Source organism: Phalangium opilio, unplaced genomic scaffold (assembly GCF_054372755.1).
Source record: "Phalangium opilio isolate 3A_F unplaced genomic scaffold, DU_Popi_V2 ptg000079l_1, whole genome shotgun sequence".
NCBI lineage: Eukaryota > Metazoa > Arthropoda > Arachnida > Opiliones > Phalangiidae > Phalangium > Phalangium opilio.
In genome coordinates, this window is record NW_028324187.1 from 5,260,925 (window position 1) to 5,281,186 (window position 20,262).

At 36.8% G+C, this 20,262-nt stretch overlaps 1 protein-coding gene across 1 annotated transcript in view; it reads right to left on the reverse strand.

The window, feature by feature from the left end:
• The window catches only part of LOC149654345 (protein CEPU-1-like), a 64,147-nt gene extending 45,751 nt beyond the window's left edge, over positions 1-18,396 (reverse strand). The window contains exon 1 of the mRNA XM_089845816.1: positions 18,156-18,396. Coding sequence (XP_089701942.1) covers positions 18,156-18,261 — 106 coding nt within the window. The 5' untranslated portion in view covers positions 18,262-18,396. The remainder of the gene's footprint in view (positions 1-18,155) is intronic.
• Between the last annotated feature and the right edge of the window lie 1,866 nt (positions 18,397-20,262).

A 20,262-nucleotide genomic window follows, 5' to 3' on the forward strand; every position in this document is an offset into this window, starting at 1 on the left:
ATCGTTGAAAGTTCTGATGAAAGGCCCATAATGATTTCAATAATTTTTAAACCCTCAAAATGGCCGCCAATCCAATGAACATACCAGTGCAGGAATTTTACTCGAATCGGTGTTGACAAGGCGAAAATTTGTTGTTCATTTTATAAACCCTCATAATGGCCGTCAACCTAATAAACATACCAGTCCCGGAATCGGTGTTCACAATAAGAAACTTGCGGTTTTTTACGAACCATCAAAATGGCCGACAATCCAATGAGTGCAGGAATTTTACTCGAATCGGTTGACAATAGGAAATTATTAGTATCCATTTATAAACCCTCAAAATGGCCGCTCATAATAACAAAAAAAAACCAATACAACAAATAACCTGATCAGCTTAAATTATTTCTTCAAAAACAAAACATTGCAACCTTACGCATACACTACCCAACTTGTTCACTGTTAAAAAGTAGCGGTGTACGTACGTACAACCACCGAAAAAAAAGCAAGCAAAGTTGATAGGCTCATATGGTAGAAAAACGAAGCTTCGATTAAAGTGGACCTGACTGGGCCGCGGTTGACTTCAAGCTTCAAATACCCCCAAAACCCCAAACCCGGGGGCTTCAGAAAATATAAGAAAAACGTGACGTGGAAATATTGGAAAATTTGCTCCGGGGAAATTGGGATTAATCCGGTCACGTTGCTAAATGTTAGAAATATCGTATATATGAGCATGAAATGGGCCGTAGCACGCGGCTACTGGCTGCGCACCAACTGGACACCCCACCACCCCACTACCACCTTTCCCCGATAAGGTCCAGTTGAAACAATAAATCTGGGGATACAACGCTACTAAAATCTATAAATACCGCCGAAATCGTGTGGCCTGAAGAATCTCGGACCTATAAGTAGACGAGAAAGTGACCGGAACCCTGCAGTTCGAAGAGAAAAGATTTCACCCAAAAAATAAATTGGATTCTCCTATTAGCCGTAATTATATCTATACCAAAGATTTAAAGTTGGAACATGACTGGATTTAACAGACTATACACTTTCTTTTATTATAAGCGAGTAATTATGACCTAGCTATTTGGTATCGGTCAGAGTAAGAGGATTTGCGGAACGTGTACAGGGTGTACAAAGAAAGAGTGAGGGTGGTACAGGAGCGAAGAGCTCAATTTTGAGTCGAGGTGAAATTAACTTCATGACCGACGAGGGATTACCCCCTAACACAAAATTATGATTTGAAATTATGTTTTAGGAAAGACCCCTTAATTATTTTAGATTTGAAATTCAATTCCTTATACTTAAATTTAAGGGGTCATCCATAAAACACTCCGATGATCATGCAACTTTTTTATTGGGGTCCCTTTTGTTTCTGTCAAAAATCACGTCGAACTAAAAATCAAATTATGCTTAGAACCCACTTTGGTCCTTGTTGAAAATTAGGTCTATACCCTAGCTTCATGTCAACTTAACACCAGTCCCTATTTTTATATGATAACGTGAGTGTCCTTGTACAAAAGAAAAAGTGTAATATTATTATTTAATTAACTCGAATTATTATTGCTTCAATTCTATCCCTCGTATCTCTCGCAGCCGCTCAACAATTCTTGGATTTTTTTATTTTTTTTTTTTCCTATTTTTCGAAAAGGAGAACTAAATTAAATTAAATTAAAACTGCTTTTCGCAAAAGTAGGTAGGGTTATAGCACGATTTCTTTTCGAAAATTACAAACTGCATACATGCAGCGAAAATTGAATTTTTACCATTCTGAAAACGAAACTTTTTCCTAAACTTACTGAAACTGCTTCGTTATTAATTTAGCAAAGACTAAAATAACCAGGCACACTTTCTTCAGTTAGAAATTAATACTTTAGACGAACTTTAAGTGTAAGTTTCAGTAACAACTAAAGTCGACGTTATGTTTAAAAACAATTACCGTGGTTCCTAATTTCCTTCTCTATATTTGAACACAAGTTGGTCACCCTACCCATTTTGTATCATTTTCCTCGTGAATTAAATATTAATACCACTTCTAAATACGCAGTAAATACTTTAAAATTCACGACTAAAAAGATAGGTTTTTATCCAAAGTAAACTTGAGTACTTTAAAAGATCCTTTGAAGTTTATCGCCGCGTCGTTTACAAGCTATCCATGTCAACAAAAACATATCCACTTCTAAAAGTCGTATAAGTCAAAATCCCCATGGGTTAATACCTAAAATGTACTTAAACAAACGAAGTTAAGTATATTACCCCCTGTCAGACTTACGATATATACCTTAATAATAGTCTTATGGCATAAAGGATCATGTATTTTTCAGCATAGAATCATCTTAAACATCTTATAAGGTAAACACATAAGCAAAAAAACACGACGTAATATATTCATCGCAAAACGACTCTATCACTGGCAATAAAAATAATCGTAAACGTAATTAAATTGGGAAAAGGATGCAAAGGCTTAAAAAACGTCTGATAAACGTTAGGCGGCGTGCCTGCCGACTAGAGCCAAATCAAACAGTGTATTCAGCCTGGAAGGGAGATAGAAAGAAGGAACGAACGAACGAAGACTTTTCTAGAGACTTAAAGAAGAGATAAAAAGTATTATATATTCTCCCTTGGGAATTACGACTCTATGCAGATTCAATTTGCATCTATTATACTCTAGGGACTCCCGAACACCCCCTTTCTTCCCTTACCCTTCGCTCTCAAAAGTGTACATTAGGTTTGGATGAATCGACAGCAATATAGAGTTAAATTATCCACTAGATGAGCGGGTTAAGATATACTTTCCAACTGACCAAACGGATATTCAAAGGCACCGTAATCATTACAAGCGTATGAAAACAGATCGACTCTGGTTTCAAAAGTTGGGGGTAAAATAGACTCTGGTGGTTTGAAAACCTAGTTTTCTTAAGACGTTCGGAACATTGACGAGTATGTGAAGGACAAAGACGTAAATTAAGACTTTGGTGGTGGACTGCGCTATTTCAAAATCGCCCCCCCCTTTGGATAAGGGTTCATTTCCAGGGGTTATACTCAACTATCTTATCTACTATACGATTTAACTTCAGCACGTTTTTTTTTTCCTTAAACTTTTTTTTTTCACGTCACAAGATTCGAGTCAGTCAAGTCGGGGCAGATCTACCCTATATGCTTCTTTGGGCAGCGAGTTTAGCACTATTCAATTCTATAGGGCTAGCTAGCCCTTAATTTTTGAATGTCAAGACGGGACGGGAAAAGTTCGTTTTACGTTTTATTAACGAAGTTTTCTTCGATCAATTCTAACGTAGTTACCGAACTACGTGCCCGGTTCGCTCCTGCATGCTGCCATGCCACGCAGCAACCCCAAAAAGGAGTTCAACCAAGCAACCAGAAAGAACCCTCGGAAAATATTCCGTGGGTTGTAGCGTAAGTAAGATGACGATTACTGTAAGTTTAGATCAGGGTCGTCTTATCTTATCCATTGGGCCACAATGATTCATTTGTTTACAATTTTGAATATGGGCCCAATGTATTGCAAACCTTGGTTCCTATACCGCTGTTAAGACACCTCTTGTTTAGGTCATGTTAGCATTGCAATCGTGCATATAGTCTGCTACCACGAACTTTCTCGTGACGTCACACAGTCCTATCTCTTACCTCGCTTTTGACCACCATATTGGAAGTCTTCAGCTTAGGCCATACAATTTAGTCTGCCAATATTGACGTTAGGTTCCTCCTCTCTCAGGCTGACTTTTCCAAATGTTATATCTCAAGACAAGTAACTTAGAGGGGAGTACTATTAACTTATGATAGTTGCGGTATGATATTTAACAGGGATCACTATGACTTTAAAGATAATAATGCCTAAGGCTTCGGATGCGCCGTTATATTTTGCGGAAAGGTTTTCAAAACAGATTCCTTTTTTCTGTAAATGTCATTCAGGAGGATGCGATTGTAGATAGGACTATAACCTTCCTTGCCCTGAGGGTTCCGAACCGTACAGGGAAACACCAAGGAGTAATATAAAGGTATAGTATAATCCATATTAGTAAACAACGAGACCCCCTATTTATGAATATACATTTTATGCTATCTGACATCCATATACGGCACAAATATAAGCCACGGCTTTAAATTTAGGAGGCTTATATTCCGGAAAATCGTCGCTCGCGTCCAGAATCCCAGATAATACACGGTTGAGTGACCACATACCCACATAGAAACGTATTTTTCTTTTTCTTTTTTTATTCGGCTCTTTGCGGTTTTTTGTTCAGGAATCCGAGGTTTTCCGAGCATATGATAAATATACTTCAATGTTATAAAAGTTGAAGAATCGCTTTATGGAAATAACTAACACCATTTTTCTTCATATGGTCATGCCTTCGTTGACCAGAGGTCAGTTATACGAAGTAGAACATACTTCGAAAAGAGTTGGGTGCGGGTAGGACCTAAGAACGGCCGTGGAATAAAGTCCATGGGATAACAATTTTGAGTCAAAAATTACTGATTTTGCCACAAGGAACTCCCTCTTAACAAGATATGATCATTAGAGTGTTTTACGAATGACCCCTTAAGAAATTGAAAGGGGCCAACCACAAAACGGTCCAATGATCAAAATTTGTCATAGAAGTTACATTTTGGACTCAAAATTGATTTCCACTGCACTTCGGTCCTTTTTTTGGAACACCCAGAGCTAGATAGCTTTTGGAAATGGCAGCAAGGTATCTTGGGAAGCGAGAAGAATGCGTACTTCATGTAATACACTTCTGGAAGGTGGTTAGGGCCTGGCAGGCATGGACGATCCAAAAATACATCCGGGTATAGTAATTATTGGAAATTTTCTCTCTATGTACGGGCATAAGGAAGGCATTGGGGCGACATAACGTACGCCAAAATCCCCGTTTCTCGCTATTTTTATTGGCTTTGACCAGGGACGTACCCCTGGCTAGCTAGCTAAAACGTGCCGCGTTCTGCGCCGCTTTCCACTAACGGTCCAACGCGCCAAAACACGTAACTAAAACGAGGACCATATATACCGAAACCTTTCCCTAATATAACTGCATACAGCCTTTGAAGTCAAACTGTAAAGACTTCTATTAAAATTTATTTGAATTTTGCAAACGCCCAGGCCCATATCCATATCCATATCCATATGTACGACTAAACTTTTCAAAATTCTATAATTGATGTAGCTCTCGCAAGGCGGCGTTTATGAGGAATGGTTTTGGGACTTGGCGACCCATAAACGTATGTATAACGCCAAAAGCGAGAAAGATACGTAACGAATTAAGTCTATTAAAATTAACAAATGTAAATAAAATTTACACACGTATCCCCATACACGAGCATACATTATCACTTTAAAATACTTCACGAGGGTTGAAGTTCTCAAAACTAGGAGATTAACACAAAACGCGTGTAGTAAAGTATCAAGTTCTTTTTGCAAGTTTGGAATTAAGGAGCCTCACAAAAAGAGCACAATTGCTTAACTTAATCCTCATTAAAAACTACTTATAGGTTTAAAAAATTCTCGCGAAATTAAAACGCAGGTAAAACGTTCATTGCAGGGCGTTACTATACTGGTTTTCCTGCAAATTTATCAAATTCTCTACATTATTAAGATTGCTAGACGACGCGGATAGATCTTCAGTTCAGACAGTATACAAACAAATATATATTCCTGCAGTCTGAAACTAACGGCGCTAACCTAGAAAGGGGTATAATTTTACCCTGGGAAAAACTGTGTTTCCTGGGAAATATATACCCTTACTAAGATTGCGATCTACTGAAGGAAACGCGGCGCTAATGAAAGTCAACGACGTGAAGAAAATTAGACGATACCCTATTTCGCCATCGAAAGGAAGGCCTGCACGAAGAGCCTCGATTCAAGGAGCTAGATCATAGGTAAATAAAGATAATCCAAGTCAAGTACTATACGTGTCAGTAACAATTTGAATCATTGCTAGCTGCATGGTGGAAGATCAAGTTTTGTTTCGATAGGGTTAGGTTCTTACTCTATCTTGTAGGACATACTCAAATCATGGGACCATATTATTTTCTTAGTAACTTCAGGAATAGATTTAATATTAAAAGTAGGAATGGAGAACAGAGTAATGTGGGCGCGCGTCAAAGTCCCGGACCCCCTTCCACGGGACGGGGGGGGGGTATGAAAGAAGAGGCGGGTCATAGCGACAGAGGTTAAAAGCAATTACGTATTTTTCACCGTCCCCTTCAGCAACGTCATCAAAACGTAGTTTAAGTGAGCCAATAAGATAATTTAAACTTTTCGTTACGTGTTGGAAGGAGGGGCTCTATACTGAGCTATGATTTGGACTGAAGTAAATACTAACCGTTCTCCATTCCTACTTCTAAAATTAAATCTATCCCTGGTGTCAGTAACAATTTGAATTGTTGATTTTTGATGGAAGATCAGGTTTTTTTTCGTTAGGGTTAGGTTGTTACGCTATTTTGTAGGACATACTCAAAGCCTGGGGACCACATTACTTTCTTAGTAACTTATAGTAGAGTAATATTAACATATGACGGTATATACGTATTAATTCGAAAATAGTGGTACGCTGTTCTAGCTAGTGCACTTTGGGAAAAGCTCGATATTTATGTTAGTGTCTGTCGTGGACGGCCGGCCGGGACGCGGCTATAACATAGAAAAATGGTCTTCCGTTCTGGGTCCATACGAGGTAATGGGATGCCAAGACATACCGTATAAGCCCCTGGACCCAGAGAGTGAGAGGGTCCCCAAATATAGGACGCGTATACGAGATAAAAGGTCGGCGGGACCTTCTTCAAAGTGCTTGGCTGAGGGACCCCATCCCATTAAGAGCGCGCACGACGTTGTCGGGTTAGGGCATATAACTTCATTCCTCTTCGGAAGAACCTAGATGTACCGATAGCAGCGTGCAACCAAGTTAAAGTGGATATACGCCGTGTCCAATCGCTTAAAAACATCGAATAAAACCATAGATCTTGCAAATATTCCCTATATGGGCATGGGAAAATTGGGAGAGCGCAAAAACATACAAAAATATACGGGTTAACCATATGTATGTACTTCGGTACTATAATCACCATCCTTTTTTGGAATTAAAACCCAGACTTAAGATTTAACGGATATTTAATCGGTTAGTTAATTTGTTTTACGACTTCGTGTTAATTTATTTCAGTAATTATAGTTCTACTTAGAGCCTGATAATGTCCTTATTTACATATTATAGGAAACGATTGTTGAAGGTTGGAATTGGATCCAGTATATTTAAAGTGATATCTAATTAACGTGTTGATTTATGTAAATTCTCTCGTAAAGCGTCAAAACTTTATGTATATACTGTCTGAACATTTAATTAGAGATTAAATAGTCTTTCAAAATATATTGTTCCATTTAAGTATGAGTTATACTGTTTCATACAGGGTGTGTTCACAAAATAGGACCGAAGTAAGTATAGGATGGTTCTATGGTAAAAACCAATTTTGAGTCGAAAATATTCTATACATCGGGGACGTGTTGACCCCACAAAAGGACAACCCCTAAATAAGTTTTGATAATTGCAGTCTTTTACCAATGATCCCTTAGCATTGTCTTCCATTTCCTTAAGGGGTCGTCCGTAAAACACTTAAACATTTGGTAAAATCCATTTTGAGTTGAAAATGCAATGCAACTTCGATGACACGTAATTTTCGTCAGAAGGAACACAAACACAAGTTATGTACATTTGAGTATTTACGGACTGCCCCTTAAAAGAAACGAAAGGAAAATACTTAAGGGGTTCTCCATAAAACACACTACAATCAAATATTTAACAATGGGATTGTTTTTTCACCATAGCTCGTTTATATTACCTTTGCCTTCTTACTATTGTAATATATGAATTTTACATTGCTTCAATGGGCGATAGATAGCTGAGTCAGCATTTTATTTGCGACTTGGCTCATCATTTTTATAAAAGACGGCAACTTTCTTAATTAGGACAATCCTTAGTTAAAAAGGATGGTTCTTTCTTTTTTTATTCTTTCTCTAGCTCTATGACGAAGGAACGAAGAAACCCATTCTTTAATTATGACAATTTTCCCTCGACTAAACTGATAATTGGTTGAAATAGAGCTTAGACCCATATTTAGACTTAATGAGAACAATGAGAGGCTCTAAGAACAAAAGGCATAAAATTATTATTTAATTGGAAATTTTAGTAATTTCAGTTGCAACCCTGAAATACTTCGGATTATTGTTTAAGTGTTTCGTATAAATACTTTAAGTGGCTTCGAAATTATGATTCAAAGAGTATAGACGACGGGTTGAATTATAGGAAGCCTTATTCTAATTAAGAAAAGCTTTCAGTATATTTTGAATACTAGAAAATGTTAAAATATTAATCTTCGGAGATGTGATGTTTAAAGTATTATAACTCTGGTACTATAAGAGATACTAGGAAGTCCTTTTTGAATATGTTATAGTCCCATTTCTCCTCTTTATAACGGTACTAAATACTTAGGGTTATAACAACGAGGACCAAAGTAATTGGGCAAAAAGCAAACCCCCCAATTCCATTTTTGTTATTTGAAAATAGAAATATTTCAAAAACGTAAGGCAATGTTATAATTAATTCATATATGTTGTAATCCACTTTTGAAACATAAATAAATTAAACCTTGGTGTCCCTGTAGGGTTTCCTTGCAATATTAATGCCTATAATGGCTTAGATGTCTACAGGGTGTTTGTGAAAGGTCCATCAATAATGAAAGGGCGTATTTACTGGGCCATTTTGAGTCGAAAATGTTCTATGACATTTTGCCGTCCGGGCCACTGTTTTCAAGTTATGATTGGAGTAATTTACGGATGACCCCTTAAATTTAATTAAGAAATTGAAAGACAGCGCTAATTTGATGAAGGGGTCATCCCTAAAATATTCAAATCATAACTCGAAAACCGTGGCTCGGACGGCAAAATGTCATAGAACATTTTCGACTCAAAATGGCCCAATAAATACGCCCTTTCATTATTGATGGACTTTTCACAAACACCCTGTATATTGGAAAGATAACATAGTGTTGGTTCCATTCACTTCTTAATGCGTCTGATGTGACGAGCTTAAATACCTTGACTCGGGGCCATAAAACCTTTTCCTTAGTAAGAAAATCTTAACTTCCTTTTTTTTCTATTCTTTTTGGAACCGGGTATAAGAAGCCGGGGCCATTTACAACAAGGGTTAGCCGTTAGGGGTTAGGGTTAAGGGTTTGGGGTGTCCCATTAGGGGAAGATGGAGTACGCTCAGGCAAAAACAGGCACTGACCAATTTATTAGTGTCAGTCGCAAGCGGTATACCCCGACCACCCGACATACAGCCAGCCAGCCAGCCAGCTAGCTTTATTGTCAAGTCCTAAGTCGCGGTACGGGGCGGTCTTAGCACGGCTTGTATTTAAAGAATTATATCGCAGCATGCACTTTACGTCTGTAAAAGGCCCAATATATATAAATAAATATACAAGAGCTGCCAGCCAGCGCTCTACTGGTGTTTTACAGGCTAGTTTTAATTTTTGTTTGATTTTCTTTTACTTTAATCATAAGTTCATCATTTTTACCTTCTAAGTTACAAATGTTTCTGTTGCTTTACCTAGCTAACATACCCCGGCATTGCCCCGTGTGTTTTAAGGGTTTAAAAACCGGGAAGACACTAAACACTAAAGCTATGTTCACACTTCTGAACTGGTTTGCCCTATTCATAGTTCTAAGCTATTTCAATAGACTCAGTTCACACTTTACGAAGCTTCTGTTAGTGCTGTCTGCTAGGAAACCCTTTAGAAGATTAGTCTTATCCCAGGTGAAATAACCCTGAAAACGAGTCTCATCCCAAAATATCACGCTTAAATAGGGGTTATTCATAAAACTAAAACGTTGTGGGTCTAAAATAGAACGTTCTTTAAAAGCTTTACGGCTAAGGGTCCGTGGACCCAGCCTTGAAGAACGGCAACCACGAAACTAATTGTAATGAACCTTCCCCTTGCATGTTCGTAACATCAAGTATACAGCCAGTATTGTCAAATTCGGTAACGAATTTATACTGTGTATAATCATTCATACAAACAGCCCAACATGCAACAATTCCTCTCAAAGATTAGTTTCAACTTATACAGTTACTAAAAATGCTTAGTGATTGGCCCTCTTCCCCCTATAAATCCAACAGGGTACCAAGTATATCTATATATCCAACTCGCGTCCAAAGGAACGAGTAGCGTACAGAGTAAACTTCGAGTAAGTCCAATTTGCCGAAAGCTTCATTAGAACGAAATAACATTACTTCCCCGGCCAGTCCCTCCTCCGTTCTGATCTCTACCCTACTCTATAGACGAAAGGCGTCTTAGATGCTTTTATAATTGGGTTAGCGAATGTCTACCCTTCGCCCCGTTGCCGCCGCGCACAGCAACTACGAGGTCTGGTCACGTGGAACTTGAACGGCGTTAAGGTTCGGAACGAGCCCCCAAAGAAATAAGCTAACTCCGTGTTCGTGATATATATGCTCTATACATGAGATGCCTACACACACAAGCAGTTTTCAGCCGTACTAAAACCCAAGATATAAAAGAAATTAAGAGAATGGAAGACGAAGAAGCCATTTCTTATAAGGCACAACGTATATGAATGGCCCAAGCAAAAACGACTGACGCTTTTTAAGCGCGGCCACTCACGAGTAATTACGTCGTGGATGGGTACTACGGTTTTTAAACCCTAAACTAGTTCTTGTTGTTGTCGTTGTCGTAGTTGTACTGCTTGTAAACTTTTTCAATAAATGAAATATGGTTAAGGCTTCTAAAACCCAGGTGACACAAATACGATGTCATCCTTTAGACAAATTTCCTGTACAGGGTGTTCCAAAAAGGGCCGATGGTAGAATGGTTCGGTTTGTAATTTTGAGCTTAAATTGTAGCTACGATGATATTTTGCCCCACATGGGACACCTCTAAGAATGTAACAGTGTTTTACGGATGACCCCTAAAATTTAAGTAAGAAATTGAACGACAATGCTAATATAATTAAGCAGCACCTTGTTTAGGTGGTGTCCTTTGTGACAAAATGTCATCGAAGTTATAAATCCGACTCAAAATTGATTGCTCTCTTTGAAGCAACCAACTGTACCACCCTGTACCTTTGATTAACAATTTAACTATAAGAAGCATTTAAAACTGACTGGTAAAGTCTAAACTATTTACGATATACTATCCCTTTAAATATCCCTTACTCGTTTAAGCGACCTGGTTTGACCCCAACATTGAAATCGGTTTTATTTTGTTACAGGCTCAAAGCTAACGTATTAACGTAAACGTAACCACCTTGTTCGAATGAAGAAAAATTATACATCTCATATCTCGTGCATTGTAAATGATGACGAGAGAGAGATAGAAGATTCCCCCGTTGCACGCAGGAAACGTCAAAATGCGGCGTTACTAACTACTCTTTAATTATAAGTCAAGTATAAGAAACGAGCCTAAAGTGCAGAAGTCAAGAAGAGCTCGAGTTTCTTCTCAATGAGGAGATAATCTAAGCGAATAATTGCTGTCTATTAGAACATGCACGAGGTAAAAATAAAATAAACTATAAGCTCCTATTGTACGACTCGAGACTAAAGGCCCATTCAGACTATAACTGAAAATCTTACGTTCCCGTTGGTCGTCTTGTTAATTTCGGGTCCCGGTCGCGAGAGCAGACGGTTTCAAGCCAGTCGCGTTCATTCAGTGATTTTTTGAGTCAATAACTGAATCCAAAATCACAAATACCACCAAGAACCCTAAAACTTTTCATATATCGTCTGCTAATTCGCATCTCACTCGATCACGTCACGTGTCAGTAAAGCATGACCGAGTGAGCTAAGGCTTAAGAAAAGGCGCTAACGAAGTGGTTCCATCTCGAAACTGAAAATTTCCAAACGAAACCCGCGAATATCTTACGTACAGTCATTGTCACGTGTCTTATTAAGCGACCACAGCGACTTCACCGACTTGAACGTAAGATTTTAGACTACAGTCTGTCTGAATAGGCCTTTATACGAGATCTTGGCGATATCTATTACATCAACAGTTTAGTTGATCGTTACCATGTTTCGATATTATATTTCAACTTAATTGCATTCCCATATATAAGTTCTTTCGCCGCGAAAGAGGTTCCTATTTTCAACTGGGGACGTATCTGATATTCAACACTCTCGTCCTCTTGAGATAGAGAGTGCGCAAAGGCTTTTAATTGCTTGTACCATTACCACAAGACAAAACAACGTCACTGTTCATAGGTATAACGACGGAACTTCATTCAAGCTGCTATATAGGTACATATTTAAGTGTAGTCCTTATAATTTTAACGAAAAATGTTTTTGACCGCGGTAAGACTACAAAGGGTGAATGAAATACGAGCTCGCAATCTGGTTTCGGGTTTCCAAAACATAATTAAAAGCACGTACACCGAACAGAGTAAAACCCGGATTTATAATAAGGGCATGAAATAAAGTAGCGCTAAGCCTTATTTATATTAATAAAAAATATCAGAAGGGGATAATAGAAGAAGGATGACACTCTGTATCCTCTTAGTAATTTAGTTATGTAATATGATTCTTCCCAGGCTGAACCTTTTTGTTTGCTCTCCCGCTCATCAAACTTCAGATGAGCATAGCACCGTGCTAGGGTGAATTCTATAACTGTTTTCCCGTACTAAATCCCCAGTAATCAACCCACAAACCTTGATTGTCTTGACGTGGGACAAAAATTACCACAAGCGCATGCATGCGCCTTGGCAAATAGTTAAGCAGCGCTAATAGAGTAATGATGAGGGAACTATTTATCGCGTATGTGATTCGGTTTAGTAACCTTGCTATAATAAATGTAAAATGATGTTTAATTGGGAAGAAACCCCGCTTTGTGGTAGGTACTCTTCTCTCAAGTCTCAAAGAGAAGTATTATATACTTCTATGACGTTTATTACAAACTTCTATACCGAAATTATACTCTAATGGATTTTTGGTAGAACATACAGAGACCGATTTTTAAAGGGAGTTAGGTACCTAACGCTTAATGCTTGGCGTGTAAAGTTAATCTCGTTACATTAAGATTGTCTAAAACTAATAATAATGTACGTTGCCTTTTGGGAGAACCACCGGATAAATACATTTGTTGTTACGTATTGTAAGGCTTACGGAATCCCGAGGCGTTATAGGTGCACGCCTGCCTGCAGCCTCCGTCAATCATTAGAGCGCCAACGTCGAGGCGATTTACGAAAATAAAAATAAACTCCCGATAATAGCTTTAAAATTCAAGAGCGTTGTTGGCTCTTCGCTCGCTACGGCCCTTAACTTTCAACGCCAAAAGTCTACTACTTAAGAATCCTATAAGTAATAGTGTTTTACAGACACCTTAATAAACTGAAAGACAAATGCTAGTTAAACATTTTCGACTCAAAATTTATTTCCCATAGAACCATTTAACTGTAATCCGGTCCTACAGGTGAACTTCGCAGTCGTGTCTAATCTTAATGGACGGTTTTTGAATTGTGACTTATATACAATAACCTTATGCTGGGTAACGGTTATTACACTGTTGTTTGGGGATGCCTGGCGTCTTTACCTATAAGCTAAATTAACGTAAAACATATTGACCGTTCGGCTTACATCCATTTGTTGATGGCCTAGTTGTTATTGTTGCAGTCTTTGAAAGTGCCAAATTCCAATATATAAACCGTTAAATTTTAGATGGCTTTAAGACAGTAATATAATATATACACATATATATATATACTTTTGGATGCGAATTTTAAAAGCCATTACGTTTCTATAGTCAAAAATATGTCAAGCTTAAAACTGTATAAGTTCTATATTTTCCAGAGGCGATGAAAATAATTCCGTTTTTACATTTAAAGCTGATTATCTAATGATGGGGTTCCAGTAATTACTACAGCCTGGTTTGCGAAGACATCCCCAAATCCCACGTGACCCCCAGGGGATTCAATTTTGGTTAAAATATAAAAGTTGCGAGATTGGATTAACTCGCAAGTTTCTATCTAAAACAATATACACAAGTGCTAACATTACGGTTGAAGGTATCTTGTATCTACGGCGAAAACGAGTTGGCTACTTAGGTTTGAATTATTACCTTGTGCACGACTATCGCTCCAAATTCTTTTCATACAAATATAATAATTATTTTAATTAATTTGCAGACTGGATACTTTGGTAAAATAAAATTAGGTAATAAATTATTTACCGCGACAAAGTGTGTATTATACAAAAACGTCTTTGTTTGGACCAAGACCGAAAAAACCAACGATATGAGTGAGGTTTATCAATTGACTGAAGTTTCAGATATTGAATTTTTTCTTTAAGTATTTTTAGTAGTTTAATCCTTAATCACTATTTAATTCAATCAACTGATTTTACTCTTAATCGATCTATTCCCTCTAAATTTATTCAAAAAAATGCATATCCCCGCTTTTTTAAGAACATTTCCATTTTCCGAAAACATTTTGATAAACGACATTATTTTATTAGTCCGAGCAAAATAAATTACTCTTAATCATATTTTATCGAATATCAGTCTTCTCAACAAATTGTAACCGTTGAAAAAACATTTTTTGGTGCAAACTTGAAAATTTCTCAAGCCACTAACATTTAAAACAATGTCCGTCAAGGTGCTTACAAGTTAACGAACATCGATACGAAATCCCTTCAAAATAATTAATTTCATGATAAAATGTTTTCGGAAAATGGAATTGTTCTTGAAAAAGCGGAGATATGCATTTTTTTGAATAAATTTAGAGGGAATAGATCGATTAAGAGTAAAATCAGTTGATTGAATTAAATAGTGATTAAGGATTAAACTACTAAAAATACTTAAAGAAAAAATTCAATATCTGAAACTTCAGTCAATTGATAAACCTCACTCATATCGTTGGTTTTTTCGGTCTTGGTCAAAACAAAGACGTTTTTGTATAATATCTGTCACTTCAGTCTTAAGGCAGTAAGTAGTCAACTCTTAACAGGCTGTCTTAACTGCCAAGCGAAAACACTTTTTGTCATCTTTCCAGTAGTATTTTAAGGTGTATAACCTAGGGTTATGAACATGTTTCTAGAATGAAACGAAGCAGACTATATCAAATGCCAAAACAGAGCTGGAAATCAGCTTTTTTTATAATATTAAAGGACGAAAGACGCTATAAAGAGTATAATATTACACAGACTTACCCAAATTCAACTTAAGCCTTGGCCAAAGCGAACGTCGAAAAATTACTTCAAACGATATTACAACCTCTATTAACTGTAATTATTTACCTGAATTACTTTTTTAGACGAAAATTGGACCTGATAAAAACAATTTTGGTTTTTAAGGGCGTTAAAGTTCATTATAAAATCCAAATAAAGGTGTTAAAGCTCGGATGAAATATCAAAAAATTAATTAGCGTTGCCTTACTGTCGTCTGCTATGAAATAGGGAATTCGAGGCATAATTAATTAGTTAAATTACAAAAATTAGACTTCATTTATTTAAAAACTAAACAGGTAAGTTTCTCATTTAGTAAATGCTTGTTAATTTGAAAGTATTCGGAAAACTAACTTCGCTGTAGTTTTTCCGTATCGCCTATGACAATTTCCCTAAAAAACCGGGTAAAATGTAATGCTTTTTCTATGGGACGCTAACCCTAAAAAGGTGATTTTTTCGTTTAGCATTACAAACGGGTATCAAGTCATATCTACAAGGGCCTACCGGCCCTGTAGAATAAAAAGAATCAGAAAATTCTTTGAAATATATCTGCCAGTTATTTCTATTTTAATATTAACTTTCATAACTAAACTTCATTTTTAAAACTCGGCAATTTAAATTATTAAATCAAAAACGTCCTTAAAATATTCATAATGAAAGGCCAATTCATCATACTTAAGTTACAAAGTAAACAAACTAAAATATTATTTTCTAATCAATACATTAAGACGTCGCTACACGTTCGCTGTATTTGGCGATTAAATTTTTACTCGCCATTCGCCGAATATTAATACGAAATACCTAACACCGGCTTTAAGAAAGTTCAGAAGTTGTTATTCCCAATCTGATATAGCCCGCGGTAGAAAACAATAGGAAAAAGGTTTGAATTTTAAATTATTATTTGATACACGAGATTTTAATTGGAGGGAGGGGACAGTTTGCAAATTAACTTTTCATCTTCGGATTTGAATAATGAATTTAACCCGTCTCTCGACCCAGTCTAGCGCAATTCACTATATAGGGTGTTTTTGAAAGGTTCTTGGGCAATTTTGAGTCTAAAAGGTTCTATCACACTGGACAATCATAACTTGGAAACGGTGGTCCGTAGCTCAAAATTCCATAGAACTTAAAGGAGAAATTCCCTTATCAAGTTGAGCTGTTAACGATTTTAGAAAATGATTTTACAGAAATATTCCGCGTGGTCGGTGTTGGTGGGCTAAAATTCCCCAAAAATATTCGATCTTTAGCGAATCTGAAGAACAGCGGCGTGAGGGAGGGGGGGAAATAAAAATAGAGGGGGGGTGCCGACAGATCATCAATTATCTTGATCGGCATTTTATATATTAAAAATTACCCATGATCCCTATATCGTACGGAGCTAGCTGCGGTGAAAAATCATCGAACGAAAAAATTTACATATTTCATAAAATATTTCAGCGAGTATATCAGATTTGCTGTCTTTCTTTTATAGGTTGCGTTATTCCTACTCTAACCTTTCCTTTGAGGAATATTAGTGTTCTGGTATATCAAGGTCACATATTGCTCTAAAGCTCACCGCGTATAATAATTTGGTGTTGCAAGATAATTCGGTCCTCGTACTTTGTGCGTGGTGAATATTTGTCAGTAATAACAACGGGAGTGGTTTTCTTTTATAGATGAAGCAACCCCATACTCAAACCTCACAAAGTTTCCCTCAATTTTACTAAACATTCTAAATTTCCCTGAATTTTACTAAACATTCTAAATTTCCCTGAATTTTACTAAACATTCTAAATTTCCCTGAATTTTACTAAACATTCTAAATTTCCCTGAATTTTACTAAACATTCTAAATTTCCCTGAATTTTACTAAACATTCTAAATTTCCCTGAATTTTACTAAACATTCTAAATTTCCCTGAATTTTACTAAACATTCTAAATTTCCCTGAATTTTACTAAACATTCTAAATTTCCCTGAATTTTACTAAACATTCTAAATTTCCCTGAATTTTACTAAACATTCTAAATTTCCCTGAATTTTACTAAACATTCTAAATTTCCCTGAATTTTACTAAACATTCTACATTTCCCTGAATTTTACTAAACATTCTAAATTTCCCTGAATTTTACTAAACATTCTAAATCTCCTTGATTTCCCTCAATTTTACTAAACACTCTAAATTTCCCTGATTTCCCTGAATTTTACTAAACATTCTAAATCTCCTTCGATTTCCCTCAATTTTACTGAACATTCTAAATCTCCTTCGATTTCCCTCAATTTTACTGAACATTCTAAATCTCCTTCGATTTCCCTGAATTTTACTAAACATTCTAAATTCCCCCGATTTCCCTGAATTTTACTAAACATTCGAAATTTCTCTGAGTTTTTTGAAGACTTTATTTTTCCAGGGCTGGGACATAACTTTTATATTGAAAATCCCTGACTTTTCCAGCTTATCCCTGACCAAATTTTGCCAATAATATTATCCCTGACCATTTTAAGGTGTTTACCAGAACCCACTTCATGATCACACCTGGCCCTATATTAACATTGCTCGAAGCGCATACTTTGATATACAAAACAAAATCCTTGACATTTTATGAAGAAAATTTAAATCCCTGACTTTTTCCCATATTTTCCAAATCCCTGACTTATTATCCAGGTTTTCCAGGTTCCGTACGAACCCTGTTCCCTAAAATTTCCAGATTTGTATGAACCCAGAACAACTAACTTACAGAAAAGCGAACTGAGGTAGCTAGCTACCCGAACACATGCAGATTAACTAACAGGTTGTATTTTGGCGTTCCCAGCAGCAATTCTACAACTATTGAGATGAGATGAGACGCCGTGGAACTTTTGAGAAGAGGATGGGGAAGAGAAAGAGAGAAAACGGGAGAAAGAGAGAGAGAGAGAGAGTGCGAGCATCGAAGCGCGTTACGTAACTTAAGGTAGGTAGTTATTACCTTCAACGGCGGCTTCTTTAAGACGTATCATTCCAACGGCTATCCCAAGGAGCGTCAGAAACATCGCTCGTTTCACGTTTAAGGCCAGATATATCATCGTTAACATCTCGATTGATTCATACGATCGTTTCAACGTTTTTTTTATATCGAGTTCTTTCTTTGATTCATATCTATGTAACTCGTATCAAAGAGTTCTTGATATTGATATTTATAATTGTATACTCAGTTTTGTTTGTTTGTTTGTTTACGGAATTGTACACTAATTAAGCAACGCAATCTTTAACTAACACGGTTCATAATTATTAACGCAGTTACGTGGTTGACAAACGATGAGGTTTTAGTTCATAAACTTCACAGTTATGGGTGAGTTTAATTGAACAAAACAATTCAGTTCTTAACCGGAATTCTTAACTGAAATTTGAGAACCAATTTTATGTGAATGATTCAAGGGGAAATTGGGGGCAATAGTTGATATTTAACTTTAGTTAACTCTGCTTTCTTTCAAATCGAATAGAGTTCAAATTCAAAGTCTTCCAAAAACACCCAAGAAAAGTTTTACTAATTTTAAGCGAAGAAAGAAATCACGGAGCGCGATTTGAACTAATCCGATTCGTTATACCGTTTTGACAAAAATAGGGTCGAAGTTGAATTTCGTACTTAAATAATATCCTCATAATGATTTATCTCGCTAGATTGACAGCAATGCCTAAATTAAAACAACTTTTCGGGGGTAGGAGGACCGTATACAGCGGACACAAGAGCGACTAGTCCGAACCCTCAGGAGAATCGTGGCAAACTAAACCTAAACGCCACTCAGTTCGGCAAAAGAATGTTTTCGATAGCAGCTAGCATCTCTCTCGCCCGCGTGGGTCCTACGTTCGCCTTCAGCCTGAACTAGGGACTAGGGTTGGCGTCGAAATACTAAAGGAGTAGGGAAGGCCCTGTTTCCCCGTCCCTGACTGGCCTGACAGCGGAGTGAGTATACGCGACCAGGGTCCTCTCGCGCCGACTTGTTTTAGCTTTGAAAGGTTTTATTGACTGGGGGTGCCTGCCTACGTTCTACGGATGGTACACGAATCTTTCGTCGAGTGCCCGCTAGATGGCGTGACATTCCTCCGCAGGGAATGAACTTATAAAGTTAAACTTCAAGCCCTCCCCCTCCTTTTTTATTTCAAAGGAGTAGTGAAATCGGAGGATTTGTTTCAGCTTCCCTTTACGATTGAGTGAGTGACTCGATTTTTTCTCAAAGTTCGATAGTTTTTGTTTTGGGATGGCGGCCATTTTGGGGGTTAAAAAAACTGAGTAGATATATTTCTTCATCATATATAGATAGATGAAGTAACTATCTATAAAGATTTTTTTGATTAACTTCAAAAGGACGGTGTCCATGGCAATAAAAAAGCAGTTTCTATTTTTTTTACGATAAAAAAATATTTTTGTCTAGCCCTATTTATTTGTTGAATTAATTATATCGGTAGATGGACATTAAATTATTAAATAAATCAAACCCGCATCTCCGCAAGTAAATAATACGCCCCTATAAGTTCTATTGCCTCTAAAAAACACAACCCATTTTTCTACCGCTTTCAATGTATATATATGTATAAATATATAAATAAATATAAAAATCAAATATCGTATTTTGTCACAATACATTTTTCACGGGGGGGAACATTTTGTAGAATCCAAGGAAAGAAAAGAATATCGAAGATAAATAATCCATACCTTTTTTTGGTCGTCCTATATAAAGAAATATTTGTGCAAAATCCGTCTGCTAAAATCCATCCCTTTGTCACAGATATTTAAAAATTAACTTAGGCGTGTTACCATTGCCGTATAGTCTTTTTTTTTTCCTCGCGCAATCATGGCAAATCAGTAACTAATTTCAACGTAAATAATTAACCCTAGAGCTTTACGTGTTAATTACAATTAACCCAAATTAAATTGAGCCAACCAACCTATTCGCGCTTACCTGGTGTTAACCTATAAGTAAATTACAAACAGAGCTAGTTAAAGCCAATGTAATTTTTCCCATGGAACCAAGAGGATACTTAAAAAAAAAAAAAAAAGCTAGCTTAATTTTTTACGATCCTTATTGGCTTAAATG